At 38.6% G+C, this 17762-nt stretch overlaps 1 protein-coding gene across 5 annotated transcripts; it reads left to right on the top strand.

Annotated features, from left to right (window-relative positions):
- The first annotated feature begins 1809 nt into the window (after positions 1-1809).
- Positions 1810-17379, top strand: ghrb (growth hormone receptor b). Of its 5 annotated transcripts, none has more exons than XM_010877903.4 (10): positions 1982-2073; positions 2184-2227; positions 7119-7205; positions 12466-12607; positions 12830-12999; positions 13183-13361; positions 15087-15231; positions 15351-15441; positions 15552-15621; positions 15792-17379. In XM_010877903.4, exons 3-10 carry the CDS (start codon positions 7121-7123, stop codon positions 16707-16709), a joined length of 1800 nt encoding a protein of 599 aa, XP_010876205.1. In that variant the 5' UTR covers positions 1982-2073; positions 2184-2227; positions 7119-7120; the 3' UTR covers positions 16710-17379. The 5 variants fall into 5 exon arrangements, with proteins under 5 accessions (XP_010876203.2, XP_010876205.1, XP_010876204.1 ...); XM_020053691.2 differs by lacking the exons at positions 1982-2073; positions 2184-2227 and adding exons at positions 5553-6117; positions 6223-6977; XM_010877901.3 differs by lacking the exon at positions 2184-2227 and having other exon boundaries at positions 1810-2073.
- Positions 17380-17762: the final 383 nt, after the last annotated feature.

The raw sequence follows: 17762 nt of genomic DNA, 5'->3' as shown, positions 1-17762 counted from the left end.
CTCACCAATAGATCATTTAACTGCTCTCCTGCTCAGGATTCCTCCCCTTTGAAAACCACCTCCTGTCCCATGTTTTATATTCAACACTTGTCAGCCACTTTCAGTCTCTCATGTACTCCCGTTGTTATAACTGGTTTCAGCTCTACAGTGTTAAATGCACATTGCACATTGCTACAGGCCCATCAAATTGCCTACTAGCTTCCTCAGCCAACCTTTTGCCAGAGTCTTTGACACTTTTCAACATGATGCAGAAACTTCAGTCACCTCAGGCATTTGGAGTCTTCCCAGCATGTCACACATGGAGCTCCTGCATATTCCTCTATTTTGTTCACTGATGTAGCTATCAGGGTACAGGGGGTGTGGCTGCACCAGGGCAGGTGGGTGGGTGGCCCGTGCTTGACCTGATCATTACCAATGCCCCATTACCTATGTTGCACCAGACACACATGGGTCTCTGCATATCCTAACCGTGATTTAAACGTAGGCTATATATTATGTTAAGATGGGTAAACAACTAGCGGTCCTTGTTTTTATCGTATACATCCACCACCAGGTGGCGCTTCGTTGTTGCCAGTTCCAGTCCCACTGACAGTACACGCAAACAGAGCCAGAGCTCGCCTTGGATGGATTTCTAGTCTTCTCTAGATCTGTGAAGCTAGCATCAATAAAGAATATTAAAACCGTTGAATTTTCATTTTGTCCTCAAAATAAAAGTCCCCAGTTATTAAGGAATGCAATTTTATACAAAATGATTCCAAGCCAATTTTGCCCAAATTTGCTTAAGGTGTGGTACAACAGTCCTCAAACTTTGTAGTCAATAAGAAATTCACGTGCTAATGCCACAATGATACAGTACTGCGGGCTATTGAAATGTCGCATGACTCCCGTTTAAAAGACTAATTCCGTTGCGCCCCCCACAGCAACGTAAGGAATGTCATGATGCGTTCATTACGGTAACAGTGAGCAATGTAACTCTCACAAAAAACAATAGTGTCACCATTCTTTTTTTCAATACCTACTCTGGCTGCCAGCAATCTTAATTAACTACAAATTTCCTCTGTATCATCATACCTTCTCAGCCAACTATACATTTTTTTCCCTTCTGCTTCTCCTTTTAAGGACTGCTGGGATTTAAAACACAGCCTTATTTAAACGATAATAGGTTTAGTTTAACTGTATGAAATGGCGTGTAAGGAAAATGTAAGTGGTGTAAAAAAACAAGGCCAATTCTTAAAAACTCTTATCTTCTATTGGGATAAGATTCCACGGGGGGCAACTAACATAATGTGGGGGGGCATCTTTCCCTTGTAGCTGGAAAAATGCCCATTTCCTAAAAAATATAAAAGTTATTCATCTGTCAACTGTAGACATTTATTTCTTTTTCGTTTCAGTAAATAGACATTGATCTTAGGGTGGGTGTCTTGCCCCATATTACCCTACATGTTCATTGTGACGAAAGGATGTTAGGCTCCTACAGTTGCTAGCTAGTTGAAAATGTTTTGCGTTTAGTGTCGTAGGCTCCTGGCTGTTTCAAGTATTTTAATCCACTGAAATCAAAAGATTGCTGCTTAAATAGTGGGACTTGGACAACGGTAATCCTCTCCTCAGTGAACCTATTTCGCATAATGATATTCTGTCTAATTTACATAACAGCATTGCAAAATGTTTTGCATTAGCTGGTCTGAATATCGCAATATTTGACTATTTTGTGTTTATTTGCATCACTTTCAAATGGGGACTTCTATTTTGAAGACGAAGCCTAAAATTCCACTGTCCTTTTTGTGGCTAGGTCCTCGGAAATCCAGGCCAAAGTGAGCAGTTGCCCCGCCTACTCCCCAGAGATTGTCAGAATTTATCCTAGAGGAAAAGTGTGCAAAACAGAGAAATATTTACGTCTTGCTAATATACAGTGTAACAACTTTAGAACATAGTCATGTTTAAATATGGATTTAAAAAAACAACTTTTTCTTCCAAGACGTGAAGATTTTTGGGTGTTGGTCTACCGGATCTTTTTTCCATTCGCCGCCTATACGAGGCTTCCACTTGTAGAAAACGGCAGTAAACTTACTTGCGGTGAGTATAGAAGGCTAGCCTCATAAAAGGCGATGTAGGCATATAACTACGCGGTAATTGTAGGCTTATGCATATCCAACTGAGTTCGATCATTTCTTTTTTTTTTCCAGATTCTTCAATCTCTAGTCTAGGCATGCTGTGTATGCGCGTTAAGGTAAAGTCCAATGGCCAAATTCCAATCCTATCACAATGTAAAAATCGTTAATGTACTTATTAATTATTGAACAATTATTATTATACACAGAAATTTGAACGCTCCGTTCAATTAATTAACAGTTTAGGTCATCTTGTAAATCATGTTTTGTATACTTTATATGTATACTTTGACAAATTAGTTTGAATAACAAATTACGAAATATGTTGATATTATTTTATATTCAAACTACATATGGAGAAACTCACTGGGCCAGCAGTATGCTGTAAGACTCATTACATGCACCTGCAGCACTTTGGCTAGTTTACTGTCCTGGAAGGCATAAACTCACTGACTATGTTGTTTAGGCTACATGTTTACTAACATGGTGTTCTCTTCTGAACAAGTTTTGTTTCTGGCGTTTGTAGACTTTTTGAGGTGCCAGTGTAAGATTTGTTTTTGTTGCTTCCCAAAGACATATATGTTTTTTATTATTCCATTTATACATGGTGTAGGACCAAATTTAGTATGTGACTGCTTAATCAAACATAGTGTACATTTTTACACTACATCAGATCTGTCAGATTGCAAGGACATCTCGTGTGCACAGCCCTCTTCAGATCACCCCACAGATGTTCAATTGGATTCAGATCTGGGCTCTGGCTGGGCCATTCCAAAATGTTAATCTTCTTCTGGTGAAGACATGCTTTTGTGGATTTGGATGTGTGCTTTGGGTCATTGTCGTGCTTAAAGGTGAACTTCATCTTCAGCTTTCTAATGGACGCCTGAAGGTTTTGTGCCAAAATTGCCTGGTATTTGGAACTGTTAATAATTCCCTCCACCCTGACTAAGGCCCCGGTTGCAGCTGAAGAAAAACAGCCCCAAAGCATGATGCTGCCACCACCATGCTTCACTGTGGGTATGGTGTTCATTGGGTGATGTGCCGTGTTGTTTTTGCGCCAAACATACCTTTTGGAATTATGGCCAAAAAGTTCCACCTTTGTTTCATCAGACCATAACACATTTTCCCACATGCTTTTGGGAGACTTGATGTTTTGTTTTTGCAAACTTTTGCCAGGCTTGGATGTTTGTCTTTGTAAGAAAAGGCTTCCGTCTTGCCTCCCTACCCCATAGCCCATTCATATGAAGAATACGGGAGATTGTTGTCACATGTAGCACACAGCCAGTACTTGCCAGAAATTCCTGCAGTTCCTTTAATGTTGCTGTAGGCCTCTTGGAAGCCTCCCTGACCAGTTATCTTCTTGTCTTTTAATACATTTTGGAGGGACGTCCAGTTCTTGGCAATTTCTCTGTTGTGCCATATTTTCTCCACTTGATGATGACTGTCTTCACTGTGTTCCATGTTATATCTAATGCTTTGGAAATTATTTTGTACCCTTCTCCTGACTGATATCTTTCAACAAGGAGATCCCTCTGATGCTTTGGAAGCTCTCTGTGGACCATGGCTTTTGCTCTGAGAAAATGTCAGGAAAATCCTGCTAGAACAGCTGAACTTTATTTGTGATTATTTAGTCACTTTAAATGATGACAGGTGTGTAATTACTTCTATTTGAGTTTAAACATGATTGGTTTATTCTTAACACAGCCACATCCCCAGTTATAAGAGGGTGTGCACACTTATGCAACCAGATTATCTTTAGGTTTTTATTTATAATGTTTCCCCCTCAAAGATTTCTGTTTGTTTTTCAATTGAGTTGTTCACATTATAGGTCACATTAAAAGTGGGAAAAGTTCTGACATGATTTATCTTTGTCTCATTCTTTTACATCACAAAAACCTGGCATTTTAACCAGGGGTGTATATACTTTTTATATCCACTGTATATGCCTTATGTAAGGAAATTAAGACAATGCATCTTTCAAAGGGGGAGGAAAATGTGTTGTGCAGAGTTTCTCTTTTTTTGCAATGGACTGGCATTGCCTTCCTCTTCTGGGGACCCCTTACGTAAAACAATACTGTTATACATTACATTGTATTCAGATAGTCATAACATGTTACATCAAGTTATTTAATTTTCCATTTCAGGACAAATTGGGGCTATTGGAAGCAATTATGTGACATACTTAAATAATAACAAAAATGGTAAAAGTAGGTCAAACAAGAAAAGGAACCAGGCAAGCCAAGTTCAGCCAGGCCACGATTTGAAGGAATGAATGTTAAACCTCCCTGGAATCAAACCAGGGTTTCCTATGTAGCAAGCTGTGTCTTTAACCACTACACCACCAAGCTATACATGTACATCTGCATTGTTAAACCAATTAGTCAAAAACTCCACCGTTCTCGGAACAAGATCCCTACATTAGCTAATATCCAATCCAACAACATGTATAACATTGTTGATACACTACATTCAAAGCATTACATTAGAAAGAGAGGGACTGGTTGGGACATACCACCTCGTCATAAAATTGTGTCTCGACATTCGCACATTAACATCATGCCAAGTTTGAATATTTAGCTAGACCCCATTAAGCATTGTGTTAAACTGAGTGAAGTTTCTTATTAAATGTAAATCCACCACAAATAGCATCTATGAACTGTATGGGCACTGGCAAAAATGATATAACATAGCTACTGAAGCTTGAAGCCAGTGAGGTTTTTGTCTATCCTTTTTTTTCATGAATTGCTAGTGAGACTGAAGATTTTACACTTTACACTGCCAAAGCTATTTCCTTTCATGGCAAAACAACATTCATTTTTCTTTTGTTCATGAATGACATTGATAAAATAACTATCCATATAGGTGATGATAACTGACTTTTTCATCTAGTGAAAAGACAAGAGAATTGAGGAAACACCTCCTCTTTTATTGCACAAAGGGTTGTGGTCTATATTACCCCAAAAAGCATGCACGGATGCATACTTAGAAAATCCACCAGATTTTCTATAACGTAGCTACTGAAGCTTGTAGCCAGCAAAGTTCTTGTCTATCCTGAACAAATCCTAACCCATACTTTGTTCTGCCCGAGGCGAGGATCGAACACCGGTCGCCCACATGGCAGTCCGCATCTCTAACCTCTATGGTATTTAACAATGGGTAGTCACTCAGTCACTCAGTCACTGAGTAAGAGACATTCACTTTTCTTGGCCGGCTCCGCTTAAGCAGTCCTGTAAATATTGTAAACAGAATTAATTAATAAAAATGTGTGCATGCAGTATTTTCTATTTAGTAATTATTTTTTTTATAACATTCTTTTTAATAACTTTTTTCGATAAAAATGTTGTGTTGATTAGCAGCAAAAACTCCTTATTTAAATCAATTTTTAATTAATGTCAACACAAAAAAATTCCAAGTGAGGTGGGATGCTTTTGAGAGCCACTGTATATTTAGCCTATTGTTTTTGTGTCTTTAGGATCCCAATTTTTTTTCTCTTCCACTTCCCTATCTTCTCTGCCTTTTCCACATGGGTGATGCTTCCTTTGTTTTCCCCAAGTCTGTCAGTAACAAACACGGGTTAACACATTTAACATATTCCATTCTTCAACAAAATATTTTTAAAGACTGAGGGGTTTTGTTTGGCATAGAATATTAGGCAAGAAGAAAAGAGAAGGGAATAATGAGGAATATTAATTTTAGAAGAGTGCCTTCGCTTTCCATGAAAAGGGGAAAATAACTGGAATGCAGCCAGGATGTAGGAGGGATTGATTTCACAAGTGCTGGACACAACCCAGCCCAGAGTTGTTGACTGCAGAATAAATTTCATGTTCAGAAGTGGATGTTGTCTCTGTCTAATTTCGTAACACGGCTGGACAGTTAGACTTAATTCTCCAGAAAAGCAGTACTACTCTACAAAGTGGACCGTACTCTTGCAATTCACTAACTCACTGAGTCGCTCAGTGTCTGGAACTTTACTCTCTTATGCAATTCAATACTGTGACATCAAAGATAGGTATGTGAAATGGAAAAATATGAAATTGTTTGTATGATTTTGAACTGTTGTATCCTTTCGTATTGCTTCTGCAAGCAACACACCTGTGTTTACTTATCTCAACAGGCAGAAGACAGAGGAAAAACCATTTTTTTCAAAGCTCTCTTGAATTGCGTCCAGTTAATGAGTATACTGTGGCTTTTGAAGTATTCAGACCCCATCACTTTCTCCAAATGTTGATGTTATAGATGTTTACGTTACCACACATGACCCATAACTTATCTTAAATCTTTCTCAGTTTATTAAAAATAAAAATTGAAATATCATGGAGATTAGAATTCAGCACTTTTGTAATCACACTCCCTAAATTTAGAGAGTTATCATCATTGAGATGTCTTCCTTTGATCATCATTGAGATGTCTTCCTTTGGTCATCTTTGAGATGCCTTCCTTTGGTCATCATTGAGATGTCTTCCTTTGGTCATCATTGAGATGTTTGTAGGACTTGAGTCCACCTGTGGCAAATTATATTTATTGGGTGCCTCAAAGTATCCACCCCCCTTGAACTATTTGACATGTGATTGTGTGACAATATTAAATCAAAATGGATTTCATATTAGTTTATTTTGTTTTGCAGGGGAACAAAATGCTGGCGTTATCTCATTGACAATTTGGAAAGGATAATATAACACTGGCTGGAATTAAAATGTTTTTACATACATATATAGATATGATATGTGTTTATTCACTTTGTGATTTATGCAGAATTGTGTGTAGAGTAATGAAAAACATATCAATTACAGCTTAACCCTATAACCCAACTAAATGTGGAGAAAGCAAAGGGATCTAATTACTTTTTGAGGCCACTCAGTTTCTGCTAAGGTCAGATTTCACACTTGAAGTATTTTCGCCGTATTTAGCCAGGGTCACTGGGACCCTATACATCAAATGATATGTTGGTACCTAGTAGAATAGAATAGAACTGATTATTTCTCACTCAACTCTTCTCTCATGCTTGTCTAGGGATGAATACCATGGCAACAAGCTACATTCTCTTCATATTCCTCATCCTTGCAGTTTCAGCGCAGGAGCAGCCCACATCTGCGGAAGGTACTTTTGAAACCCAGAGGGTTTCCTTTAATGAGATGATCAATACAAATTTGACAGTTTCCTAGAAGTTAATTACTTCCTTTACATGTCGTTTTCATACTAAGGACCAACAGTACCTTATCTACATAAATATTAAGATATACATATGAGTAAACACTGGGTCCGTCATCAAACTGTAACTGCCTAAAACACTTGGTCAGTTATAGCATTGTTTAGTTATGTGCATTGTAGTGAATTATATCATTAGGTTTTATTATTACATATATAATTGAATATTTGTATTACTGTGTGAACTATAATTAGGGTTATTACAATGCAAGGGCACTGTGCTCATTGTTTTTTTGCCAATACAGTTTCTTAGAACACATAAGCGTGCTTGTTTGGGCTTGCACAGTGCACAGCACATTGAGTTCTTACTATGAACTGGATTTCTAGGAATTTCTTTGGGCACTGTGGGAAACTGTGGAGGTCCCCTCTTATATATAGACCACTGAAAGGAATGGACCTTTGAGACCAGGATAGGAATTGTTTTTCCCAGGTCACACGTCATGCTAATTGTTTCTTCATGTTGCGTAACACATAGTACTTGTTAGCACTGATTCATTGACTAGAGGCTTTTTCTCTACCATGGACCTGTTGGATCTTAGATTAGTGGAGGCTTTGACTGAGTTCCTTTGTTTCCAGGAAGTGGTACTTCATTTTGTCAGAATGTGTAAAAGAATTTGAGCCTCCAGCCAAAAATATACTTGAAAATGTTTTTTCTGAGAATCAGCAGTGTTTTAGGCTCAGAGGTTATTGTCTTGGCAAACAAACTTGAACAAAGAACATGGCAAGCGGTGGAGTCACTTTGCCAGCTTACGCACATCATATTTTTTTTATTTCTGCCCGTCCAGGAGGAAGCCACTGTCTTTCCTCACGGTGGAGTGAATATGGTTAATTGAAGGGGACAACCTTGCTTTAATTTGTCCACATATACAATATGTAGCTACCAGAAACAGTGTTTCTTTAATTTATACACACCCATGCAACCACTGTTGTGGCCATACATATCTGAAAAGAGATTATTGGGATTTATTACCACTTATGTAGAGAGTCCTACATTTTCAGCGTTAAACAGAGAAATATAGACCTTTTCAGACTTGTATCAAAATAGATTCAGATGCACATTTTTCTCTGAAGCAAAGGGTATAGGGATTTATTTTCTTATTTCTCCTGTTTATGTCTTTTGTTTGTTGCAAATCCGCCAATTACACACAGCACAGACATCACATTTCAAATGAGGAAAAAAATATATACGCAATGATGTGTGATGTGTACTTACATGGCGAATATCAAATATGTACACACCCTTATTGAAAATGCAGCTTTTCTTTTATGGAGGACCAAATCTGCCATCATTAAAAATAAATAAATACATAAATAAATGTCATCATCAATAAATATATTTATACTTAAAAATATAAAATATATATATTTATAAAATATATTAAACAATATTATTTCCAGATTTATTTCTTTGATCATTAATTCAGATATTTTTTTTTATATTCATTTATCGCCACACTCTTTTATTTCTGTATATATTTATTTTTGTATTTTCTTATCCTTAAGCTAAACAGGGGCTGTCAATCAAACTATGTCATGGCACCTATGTCACCTTACACCAATTGGTGGATAGGTATCAGAGTGCGAAAATTGACTTTACATGCCTTGGTTGCAGTTACACGGCTACATACAGCGAAGAGATTTAAGACGTGCCTAAACTAGCTGAAAATGCTAGAGCTGATTATTAACTTTATCGCGTTGAGGCTTTGACTAACAATTTGTTCTATTTAGATGCTAACACAGAGGTTGACCATATAGTGTCCATCAATTATTCCTTTTCAACTTTTTTGGAAAGGAATGAAAAAGCTTTTCCGGAGCTGTATATATATTGTATTTATTGAGACAGTTATTTATTTTGGATTTTGGCAGCTCTGGTCCTCCACATTCTTTATGGAAAGGCTGAAAAAGCAAATCACTACGGAAATGTTTTGTTGGATACAGTGATGGACATAGGAAAGAGAATAGTGAAAACTGCTTCTTTAAAGCGTCCTGGGTCAGCACTCATCACGTGTACTCTGTTAAATGTTACACAAGCTTTTCACACACAACAGCAATTTCCTCCCTTCATCCTTCCTATTACACCACACCTGAAATAAAACTCTTTCTCTTTGATCAAAGTAACCAGGAATGCCTTTGCTTTTTACATCTAATGTGAGATGTGTAGTTTAAAATGACTCAGTCAAGCATTTAGGCTGACCAAGGACCCCTTTGGACTCATATGAGTGGCTAGTTACCATTTTAACCTTTGAAATGTAATGACCTAAACTTAGCTAACAATAGGCGCACTTACCTACACATTCAAGAACATTATCAAGTGCTCAGATACACACATTTATATTAATGTTAAGCCTAATTCATTATTGACATAATTAACCCTAAACTTAACCAAAAGCCTAAAAATCTACTAGCCAAAAGATCCTCACTTTCCCAAAATGTCCCCACATAAATAGGGTTAAACTCAAACTGGACCTCACTTTGATAGCCATTCAAGTACACACGTCAAACCAACACACACACCACCTTTCCCGAATCACCACCTGTCCTGAATCCTCATCAAACAGGACATTTAACTAATATAAAACCCTTGAGTGTAGCCAAGTGTTGGATAGAATCTTCCTCTTAATTCAGAGAAAGTGCAGTTCCTGGTAGAAAATAATCTGGTAAACAGGTTATTTTTAACCTTTGGCTCCTCTGTTGAGTTGCTAACCAAGCCAGGAGTGTGTGTTTCTCCATAGGCACCAGGGCCCTTCACACTGGTGTTATCCCTCTCGGCAGTGTTGATGTTGCAGACAGACAGCTGTCAGTTCTTAGATGTCCAGCTATTTGGAGACAGATTTCCATGTGAATATTCTGAAATCGGCATGTGGAGTAAAGTAGTGTGTTTCCACCAAAGTGGCTTCTTGCGGATAATAATCTGTGTTGTAACACTGTTCACACTACGATTACATTTTATCTTAGGTTTCAAGTAAAATAAATAGAAATTAAATTAAAAGTTCAATGTATTTCCTTAACTCACTTTATGGATTTGTTACTCTTGTTTTGGTGCTTGTAGTCAATGTCACTCAGATGCAGGCAAGCCTACATGGTGATATTGGTTTGGACTAGAAAGAGTAAGACTATTTAGAATTTGTTGAATGGTAGCCTAAAATAATTCATTATGTCAGCTGAATAAGACACTAAAATATTTTCATAAGCTCAATGAAGCTCATCATAGTGTTCATTAAAACTGAAAGCTGACTTACCTAAGATGGTAGATACAGAAAGGCTCTTAAGAGTCAACCAATCATACGAGTGGGTTTTGTGCCTCCAATTTGTATACTTAAAATTATGGAAGCTTTTGTTACAGAGCTTTGTAAACAAAAAGGGAATAATAAAGTATTTTTCTAAAGATATTTGGTCATTTATTTTTATGCTTTATCTGTCTGGAAAGTTCAGAAAGCTGGGAACAATTGATGAGAGAACCACCCAGTAGTAAATGTCTTAGTATTATTTATATACATAGTATAGAGAAGACATCAGACAATGGACACTTCAGGCACTCCTTTTGCAATATAGAGGAAACTAGACCTAGTACCAACACAATGCACACTTTGATTCCTTTGAATTATAGTTCTTAAAGCATTTGCAATAAGCCTGATCCAGGCAATGACCAACACTTCCCATAACCCAATGCAGGGTGAATGTTGTTACAGTAGGTATGTTGATAGATCATGTGTCAATTCTAATATGACCTCAAGAGGCAGCACTGGAAGCACAACAGTTTCCTAAAATAATTCTCAACTTAACACCATACTATGGATCCAGTGTGGAGCGTGGTGGGGGCTGTGGAGTTATTTTAGATACTCTGTAAGCTTGCAAAAATTGGTAAGGGACTCTTTTGTAAGATAAGCTGGTTTCACCATTGTTGTGCCAGTTTGAGTGGGTTAAGCAGGAGTTACCAAAGGAAAGGGTCTCAGGGATCCTTTCTGGGTTCTTAATTGAAACTGTGGGAACCCCTATCAGTTATTGAAGTGAAAGTGTAAACAAATAGTTCAAAGAACTCTTTCTAATCGTTGTTAAACAACCTTTTGATGAAGATCCCCCATCAACAGTCTTCCCTTTCAAAGGATTCTTCACAAAACCTTTAGGGAACCCTTTTTTGAAGTGAGTAAGACTGTTGGTAGTAAACCAATACATTTTTAGCTTGTTAAGTGAGTGAATTCTAGACCATCATATCAGCCAATCAGGTCTACATACTGAAAATAAGTTTAAAATATATTTAGGATTTATAGTTATACAAGTAAACAGTGATTTATTAGACATAAAGCACATTGATGATACAAACTTTTCTTTAAGACTTCATATAGGCTATAACCTGAAGCACCCCTCTATCATTAGGTGATGAAGTACAGACCGAGCAGGAAAGCACTTAAGAAAATATATACAACCCCTGGAAACTTTTTTTACATATCTAGACAATTGGATATTTGAGCTTAATTCCAAACACATTCATTGATATTGGTAACCAAATGTAACAAATCAAATCACACCAAATTTAACAAATCACAAAAGTAACTTTTATTCAGTTAAAATAGGAAGAAGTTATTGTATCCTCCAGTACATTTCCCAGGTGGTTGTCAGATAACACCTGGGTAAAGAACAAAACTACTGGAATTATGAGCTTTGGACAGATCAACAGTAGAGTTGTTTGGCCTCAAAGCCAGATGGCATGTTTCCTTTGAACAGACATTTTCAGGTTATTACATTATTTCACCTGTAGTAGTAATTGACTTTGTACAACATTTCAAAATTGCGCAATTTCATTGGTTGCTTGCAGAAACTGTGGTTCCCCGAACAGTAGGGCCATTACCGTGAGTGGTAATGTCATGCAATGTACTGTGGGGGTGCAGTTCTTAGGATAGATACAGCAGAGGTTTCCCCGAAAGTCTGACTGACAGATTTAGAGAGGTCTGCGCATACTTCAATCGAAACACAGCTGTCCACTCTGTGGCTATGCCACTAAGAGGAGTTATGTTACGCTCTGTTTGAGTTACCCCATAAAGGATCTCTGTATACAGCAACCAGCATAGGCCATGGGCAATATGGGCAAAGTTAAAGTTTAAAGCATTTAGACAGTGCCATTACTTCTTTTTAGCTATCTTTCTCACTCCCTCAGCCCTCCTCCAGATCTATCCCCATATCACTGGCTGTGTCTCCCATGACATGAACACATTCCGCTGTAGATGGAATATTGGAACATTTAAAAACCTCACAGAACCCAGAGACCTGCGGATGTTCTACTACATCAATGATAAAAAGTGAGTAGGGAAAAAGGTTTGCAATGTAAGGTAAAGATACAAATACTGGTGGGATTAGGTTTTTAATGAATCCCTTTGTTTAAGTTTCCCATTACTGTTTATTTTCTGAAATTATGTTAATGGAGTGTATTATATAACTGCATAATGTCATGTTCATGTCAGTCAGATGTATTGCCTTTGCACAGAATTTCGAAAAGAAAAACCTGTTCCCCATGCCTGCAGCATATCACCCAAGGAGTGGAGTGAATGTCCTCACTATACACCTGACAGGACAGATGAGTGCTTCTTCAAAGAAAGCTACACAAAGGTCTGGATGACCTACAGTGTCCAGCTTCGTTCTGGAACTCAGGACATTGTCTATGACGAGATCATCTTTATAGTGTATGATATTGGTGAGTCTAGCCTAATTTTAAACCACGGTCACATTTGTATTATTGGTATACTGAAAAAAACTCTTAGTGTTCCGCCTGTTTTTGTAGAAATACTGAATTATGGTGTATAAAGCATTTCAGTCTATTTGTTGATGTCATCTTGAATAATTATTGTGCATTTCACCATTTCTAAATGTGTTCCAGTGAAACCAGACCCTCCAATAGCATTGAACTGGACCCTGCTGAATGTGGGTCTAACTGGGAGCCACTTTGACGTCATGGTAAGCTGGGAACCGCCACACTCTGCAGATGTGCCGATGGGCTGGATGACACTGCAATACGAGTTGCAGTACCGTGAAGTCAACTCAACACAATGGATGAAGGCGAGTCTTTACCCTGTAGCAGATGGCAGGGACAGATTGCTTTTTATCTCACCATGATTAGATCAGTTTAGCCCCACCCATACAAGGATTTGTAACCTCTCCACATTTATTCACCTTTCTGACTTAGAACGCATTTAGTGAGATTATTTGCTGCTTGATAAGTTATAAAACTAAAATGTAAACGCGTTGAATCCTGATTGACTGTTAGACATGATGTAAGCAATAAGGTACGAGGTGGTGTGGTACAGGGCTTTTCTGACGCCCAGCGCTTTGCGGAGTGCCTGGATACAGTGCTTAGTCATGGTACATTGGCAATAAAGCACAAACCTGAGATGCCTTATTGCTTTTATAAACCCGTTACCAATGTAATTACGCAAGTAAAATGGTTGTCATGTCATACTTGGCCATGGTATACAGTCTCATACAATGGCTATCAGCAAATAAGCATTCAGGATTCAAACCATCTGGTTTAATAGAGACCGTTTGTCACAGGAATTAAATCACATCACTTATTATTGCTCTAATTGCATTGGGAACCAGTTTATAATCACAATAAATGTGAGTGTTTGTGATATATTTTATATTGTCAATAAAAGTGGAGTATATTGCCTATATAGCCCGGAAAAGTGCTGCGTTCAGAGACAATGCGTTGTGTGTGAGAACAGCTCTTACCCGTGGTGTATTGACCATATGCCACTCCCCCGATGCCTTATTGCTTAACTCTAGCAAGTATGGTTCTGCTTCCTACAAGAGCACACCGTGAAAGTAAAATTAAATGTTTGTGTATGATTTGAAGGGGTAATATTGCATTTTGAGAAAAGCACAAGTGTGTAAATTGGGCAATAATCAGTTACCTATTTGGGCTGTGATGTTTCAGACATACTAATGAAAATGTGATGTTCTCGTGTAAATAAAATAAATATACAGGCTTGCAATGAACATAAAGGTATGCAATAAAATAAACTATAGGTATTTTATGGGATTTGTTCCCCTGGTTTAGTTTATAGGACACTTACAAACACTAATCACGCTGGAATAGCTACAGTAGCGTATTGGCTATTGTCATAGACTGTAACTTAAAGTGTGTACAACCTCAGTGTTCCCTGTAAATGTGCCCTTGGAAGTGGCACAGAATTCTTACAACTTTTGTGTTTTCACTCACAAAATAATTAAAATGTGCTCAGGGACAAAGCAATTTGAGGGAACACTGGTTGTCAAGAAATCAGTCAAGCTGTTCAAAACAGTGTAAATACAAATCTTCTGGACACATTTTAGCCAGTCGCGGTCATTCTGACCTGACCAAGCATTTCACCATTTTTTAAGATCATTTTAGTGAAAGAAAAATGTCTGGCCATTTGTATGCCTCTTTATCACATGATGGTTATTTACATCCAACCTCCTCTGTCCCACTCTGCCCTCTCATTTTCCGACTGTCACTTTTCACACCTTGACGTAACGTAACATCATTCTAATCTTGGATGTAATCTGCCAAAGTGACATATCACGGGTCTACTGGTTTTAAGGATTCTGTATATCTATATAAAGATATTAATTATATCTTTATATAGCACAATATATTTCTCAAAGTGACTAATCCTTCAGAAAACTCTTAACCGTAAGGCCCCTTAACTATATCTTGTGGGTGTATGCTGTTTCTCATCCTGCTGTATGGGTGAAATGTACTGACTAATGAGTGTGAAACCACTGTTTTGTGTGCGCTACCAGGTCGACCTTGAGAAGGGAATGCAGCGATCTCTTTACGGGTTGCGCACCAACACCAACCATGAGGTCAGGGTGAGATGCAAGATGCTGGCATCAAAGTACTTTGGGGAATTCAGCGACTCTATATTCATACACGTCCCTACTAAAGGTACCAACATGTCTTGTTTTTAATTTGCTGTCATGAAATGTTTGATATTTTGTTATCATAACATGTAGGATGTCTCTGTTTTGAATCATATTATTTGCTTTACATTTGTATGTGCTCAGAGTCCAGATTTCCAATTACTGTCCTGCTTGTGTTCGCTGCCTTGAGTTCGGCGGTCATCCTTATGCTGCTCATCTATTCCCAGCAACAGAAGTAAGAAACTCATTCCTGTTTTTGACACAGTCTTGAACTGCATTTGTTCAAAGTCTTTAGCAAAATAAGTCTAATGAAACAAATATGGCTGTTAAATAACTTTCTTCAAGGTTGATGGTGATTCTCCTGCCTCCAATTCCTGGTCCCAAAATCATAGGCATCGACCCAGAGCTCCTGAAGGTATTAACTTCTCACTGAGAAATGGCTAGAAAAGGATTACTTGCGTCATTAATGATAATCATTGTCACTTGAGTTTTGTAAGATGGCAATATGTAGTACCAGCCAGATTGTAATACATGTACATTGCCCCATTAAACTAACTCTAAGTTATAACCTGTGATTGACAACAGAAAGGTAAGTTGGCTGAGCTGACCTCCATCCTGGGTGGCCACCCTGACCTGAGGCCGGAGCTGTACAGTGATGACCCCTGGGTTGAGTTCATCGACCTGGACATGGAGGAGTCCAACGACCGACTAACTGAGCTGGACACCCAGTGCTTGATGGAACGCTCGCCCTCCTCTGACGGTCCTCCTCTCACTATTGGTTTTAGGGATGATGATTCAGGCCGGGCCAGCTGCTGTGACCCTGATCTGCCTGACCCAGAAGCCTCCCCCTTCCACCCACTCTTCTCTAACACCAGCTATGCCCTGGAGCCCTCTGGCCTGGGCAGCACTAAGGCCAACTCCCCAGTTCAGACACCCACCACTGGGGAGGGTCCCTGGACTGCACCTGGCCGGGAGGACCTTTACACCCAGGTGAGCGAGGTGAGACCCACTGGTGAAGTAGTGCTGAAACCTGATGAGCAGAGTAAGATGGAGAAGGAAGCAGACGATAAGGCTGAAATGGAAAAGGAGAACAAGAAGCAGAGCAAGGAGTTTGACTTTCAGCTTCAGATGGTGAATGCTGATGGGGGAGGTTACACTTCAGAGTTAGACGCTGGGAAGATGACTACCAGACAAGCCAATGAGAGGGCCGGTCAGCCAGCTTCAACTGAGGACGATAGTTTTGTTCAGGAGCAGCCCTCTGAGGCATGCCAGAGCATGTACTTTGAGGCTGACAGGCCCCCCATTCCACCTTCATCTTCCATTTCCACTCTGCCCCCTGTTTCTGTCTACACATTGGTGGAAGGAGTAGACAGGCAGAACAGCCTCCGTCTGAAGCCTAGCCCTCAACCTGTACACAAGCCAGTCGTAAGCAAGCTGTTCTTGCCCACAACTGCACCAGAGGGGTACCTGACCCCTGACCAAATGGCTAAAAGTACAACATAGCTATGAGGTGTACAAAATGTGCCATTAGTAATTTGACACAGATCTGAAGGGACATAGGAATTCCTGAATGCCTGAGTAGGATGCACTGCCTACCCCACCTCTTTCCATTCCTGTTAACAACATGACAGCTATATACATTTGGGATTCAGAAATATGGATGGGGGAGTATAAGAAAGGGTTCTGTTATCCAAGGTCTGAATGGATGTCCCACACCTGTCTACTAACGCCTTGAGAACAAGTGGCAAAAAGGTAAATAGCTAAAGTCAAAATGGATAACGATCTCTCAGGAGCTGTACATATGAATATGCAAACATAATACTATGAATGTAAAATAAAAACATGTTTTGAAGTGACTTTAAAACACAAGCTATGTTAAAATCCAGTAAACAGAGAAATAGTAATGTAAAGTGTTAATGTTGTTTACAATAATTCCAACAAATGGTTTATATAAATGTGAAAATTATTTCACATTTTTTTTATATTGTCAAAAAGGAAGCATTTGATGACCAAGTGGGAATCCACCATCCATGTTGTTCTGATTTGTTGTCTTCAACAGCATAGCTCATTGTTCTCACTGGATGTTTGCTTTTGTGTTTATTAAAAAAAAAAACGTACCGTTTACCATTTCGTAGGTTACCACTTGAATAAACGGGATTATTTCATCAGATTATTCTTCTGGTAATGGTTCTTTATTATAGAGCTATATGTTGCGAATATACATATTTTACCTTACACGTAGACTCCTTCAAGTTCATGTAGTAGCCTACTGTTGGCATTAGACTACATTTTATTCCACAGCTTCAGTACTAGTTCAAGCACTTCTAACGTCACAGCACGCGCTGTAGTCAAGTTCCCGCCACAGCTAATCAGCTTGTATATCCGAGAGAGATGGCGCTTCGTTTCTCTATTTTCTCAATTATCCTGGTTTAGAGTAAGAGATGAAGGTGTGTACTGCAGTAAATCTGGATAAGCTAATTGATGATTTCTCTCACCTGGAACAGGTAACTAACACTAAAAGCCTAGCTAGTTCTCAACAGGCTTACATAATAGCTG

Source organism: Esox lucius, chromosome 14 (genome assembly GCF_011004845.1).
Source record: "Esox lucius isolate fEsoLuc1 chromosome 14, fEsoLuc1.pri, whole genome shotgun sequence".
NCBI classification, from domain to species: Eukaryota; Metazoa; Chordata; class Actinopteri; order Esociformes; family Esocidae; genus Esox; species Esox lucius.
The sequence above is the reverse complement of the archived record's forward strand: the minus strand, read 5'-3'. Positions and strand labels throughout refer to the sequence as shown.

Coding starts and splice junctions, on each gene's coding strand:
- ghrb (XM_010877901.3), top strand. CDS start 1,944: ATGGATTTAAAAAAACAACTTTTTCTTCCAAGACGTGAAGATTTTTGG. Junction 7,206..12,465: donor GCAGCCCACATCTGCGGAAG/GTACTTTTGAAA, acceptor TCACTCCCTCAG/CCCTCCTCCAGATCTATCCC. Junction 15,622..15,791: donor TCGACCCAGAGCTCCTGAAG/GTATTAACTTCT, acceptor GATTGACAACAG/AAAGGTAAGTTGGCTGAGCT.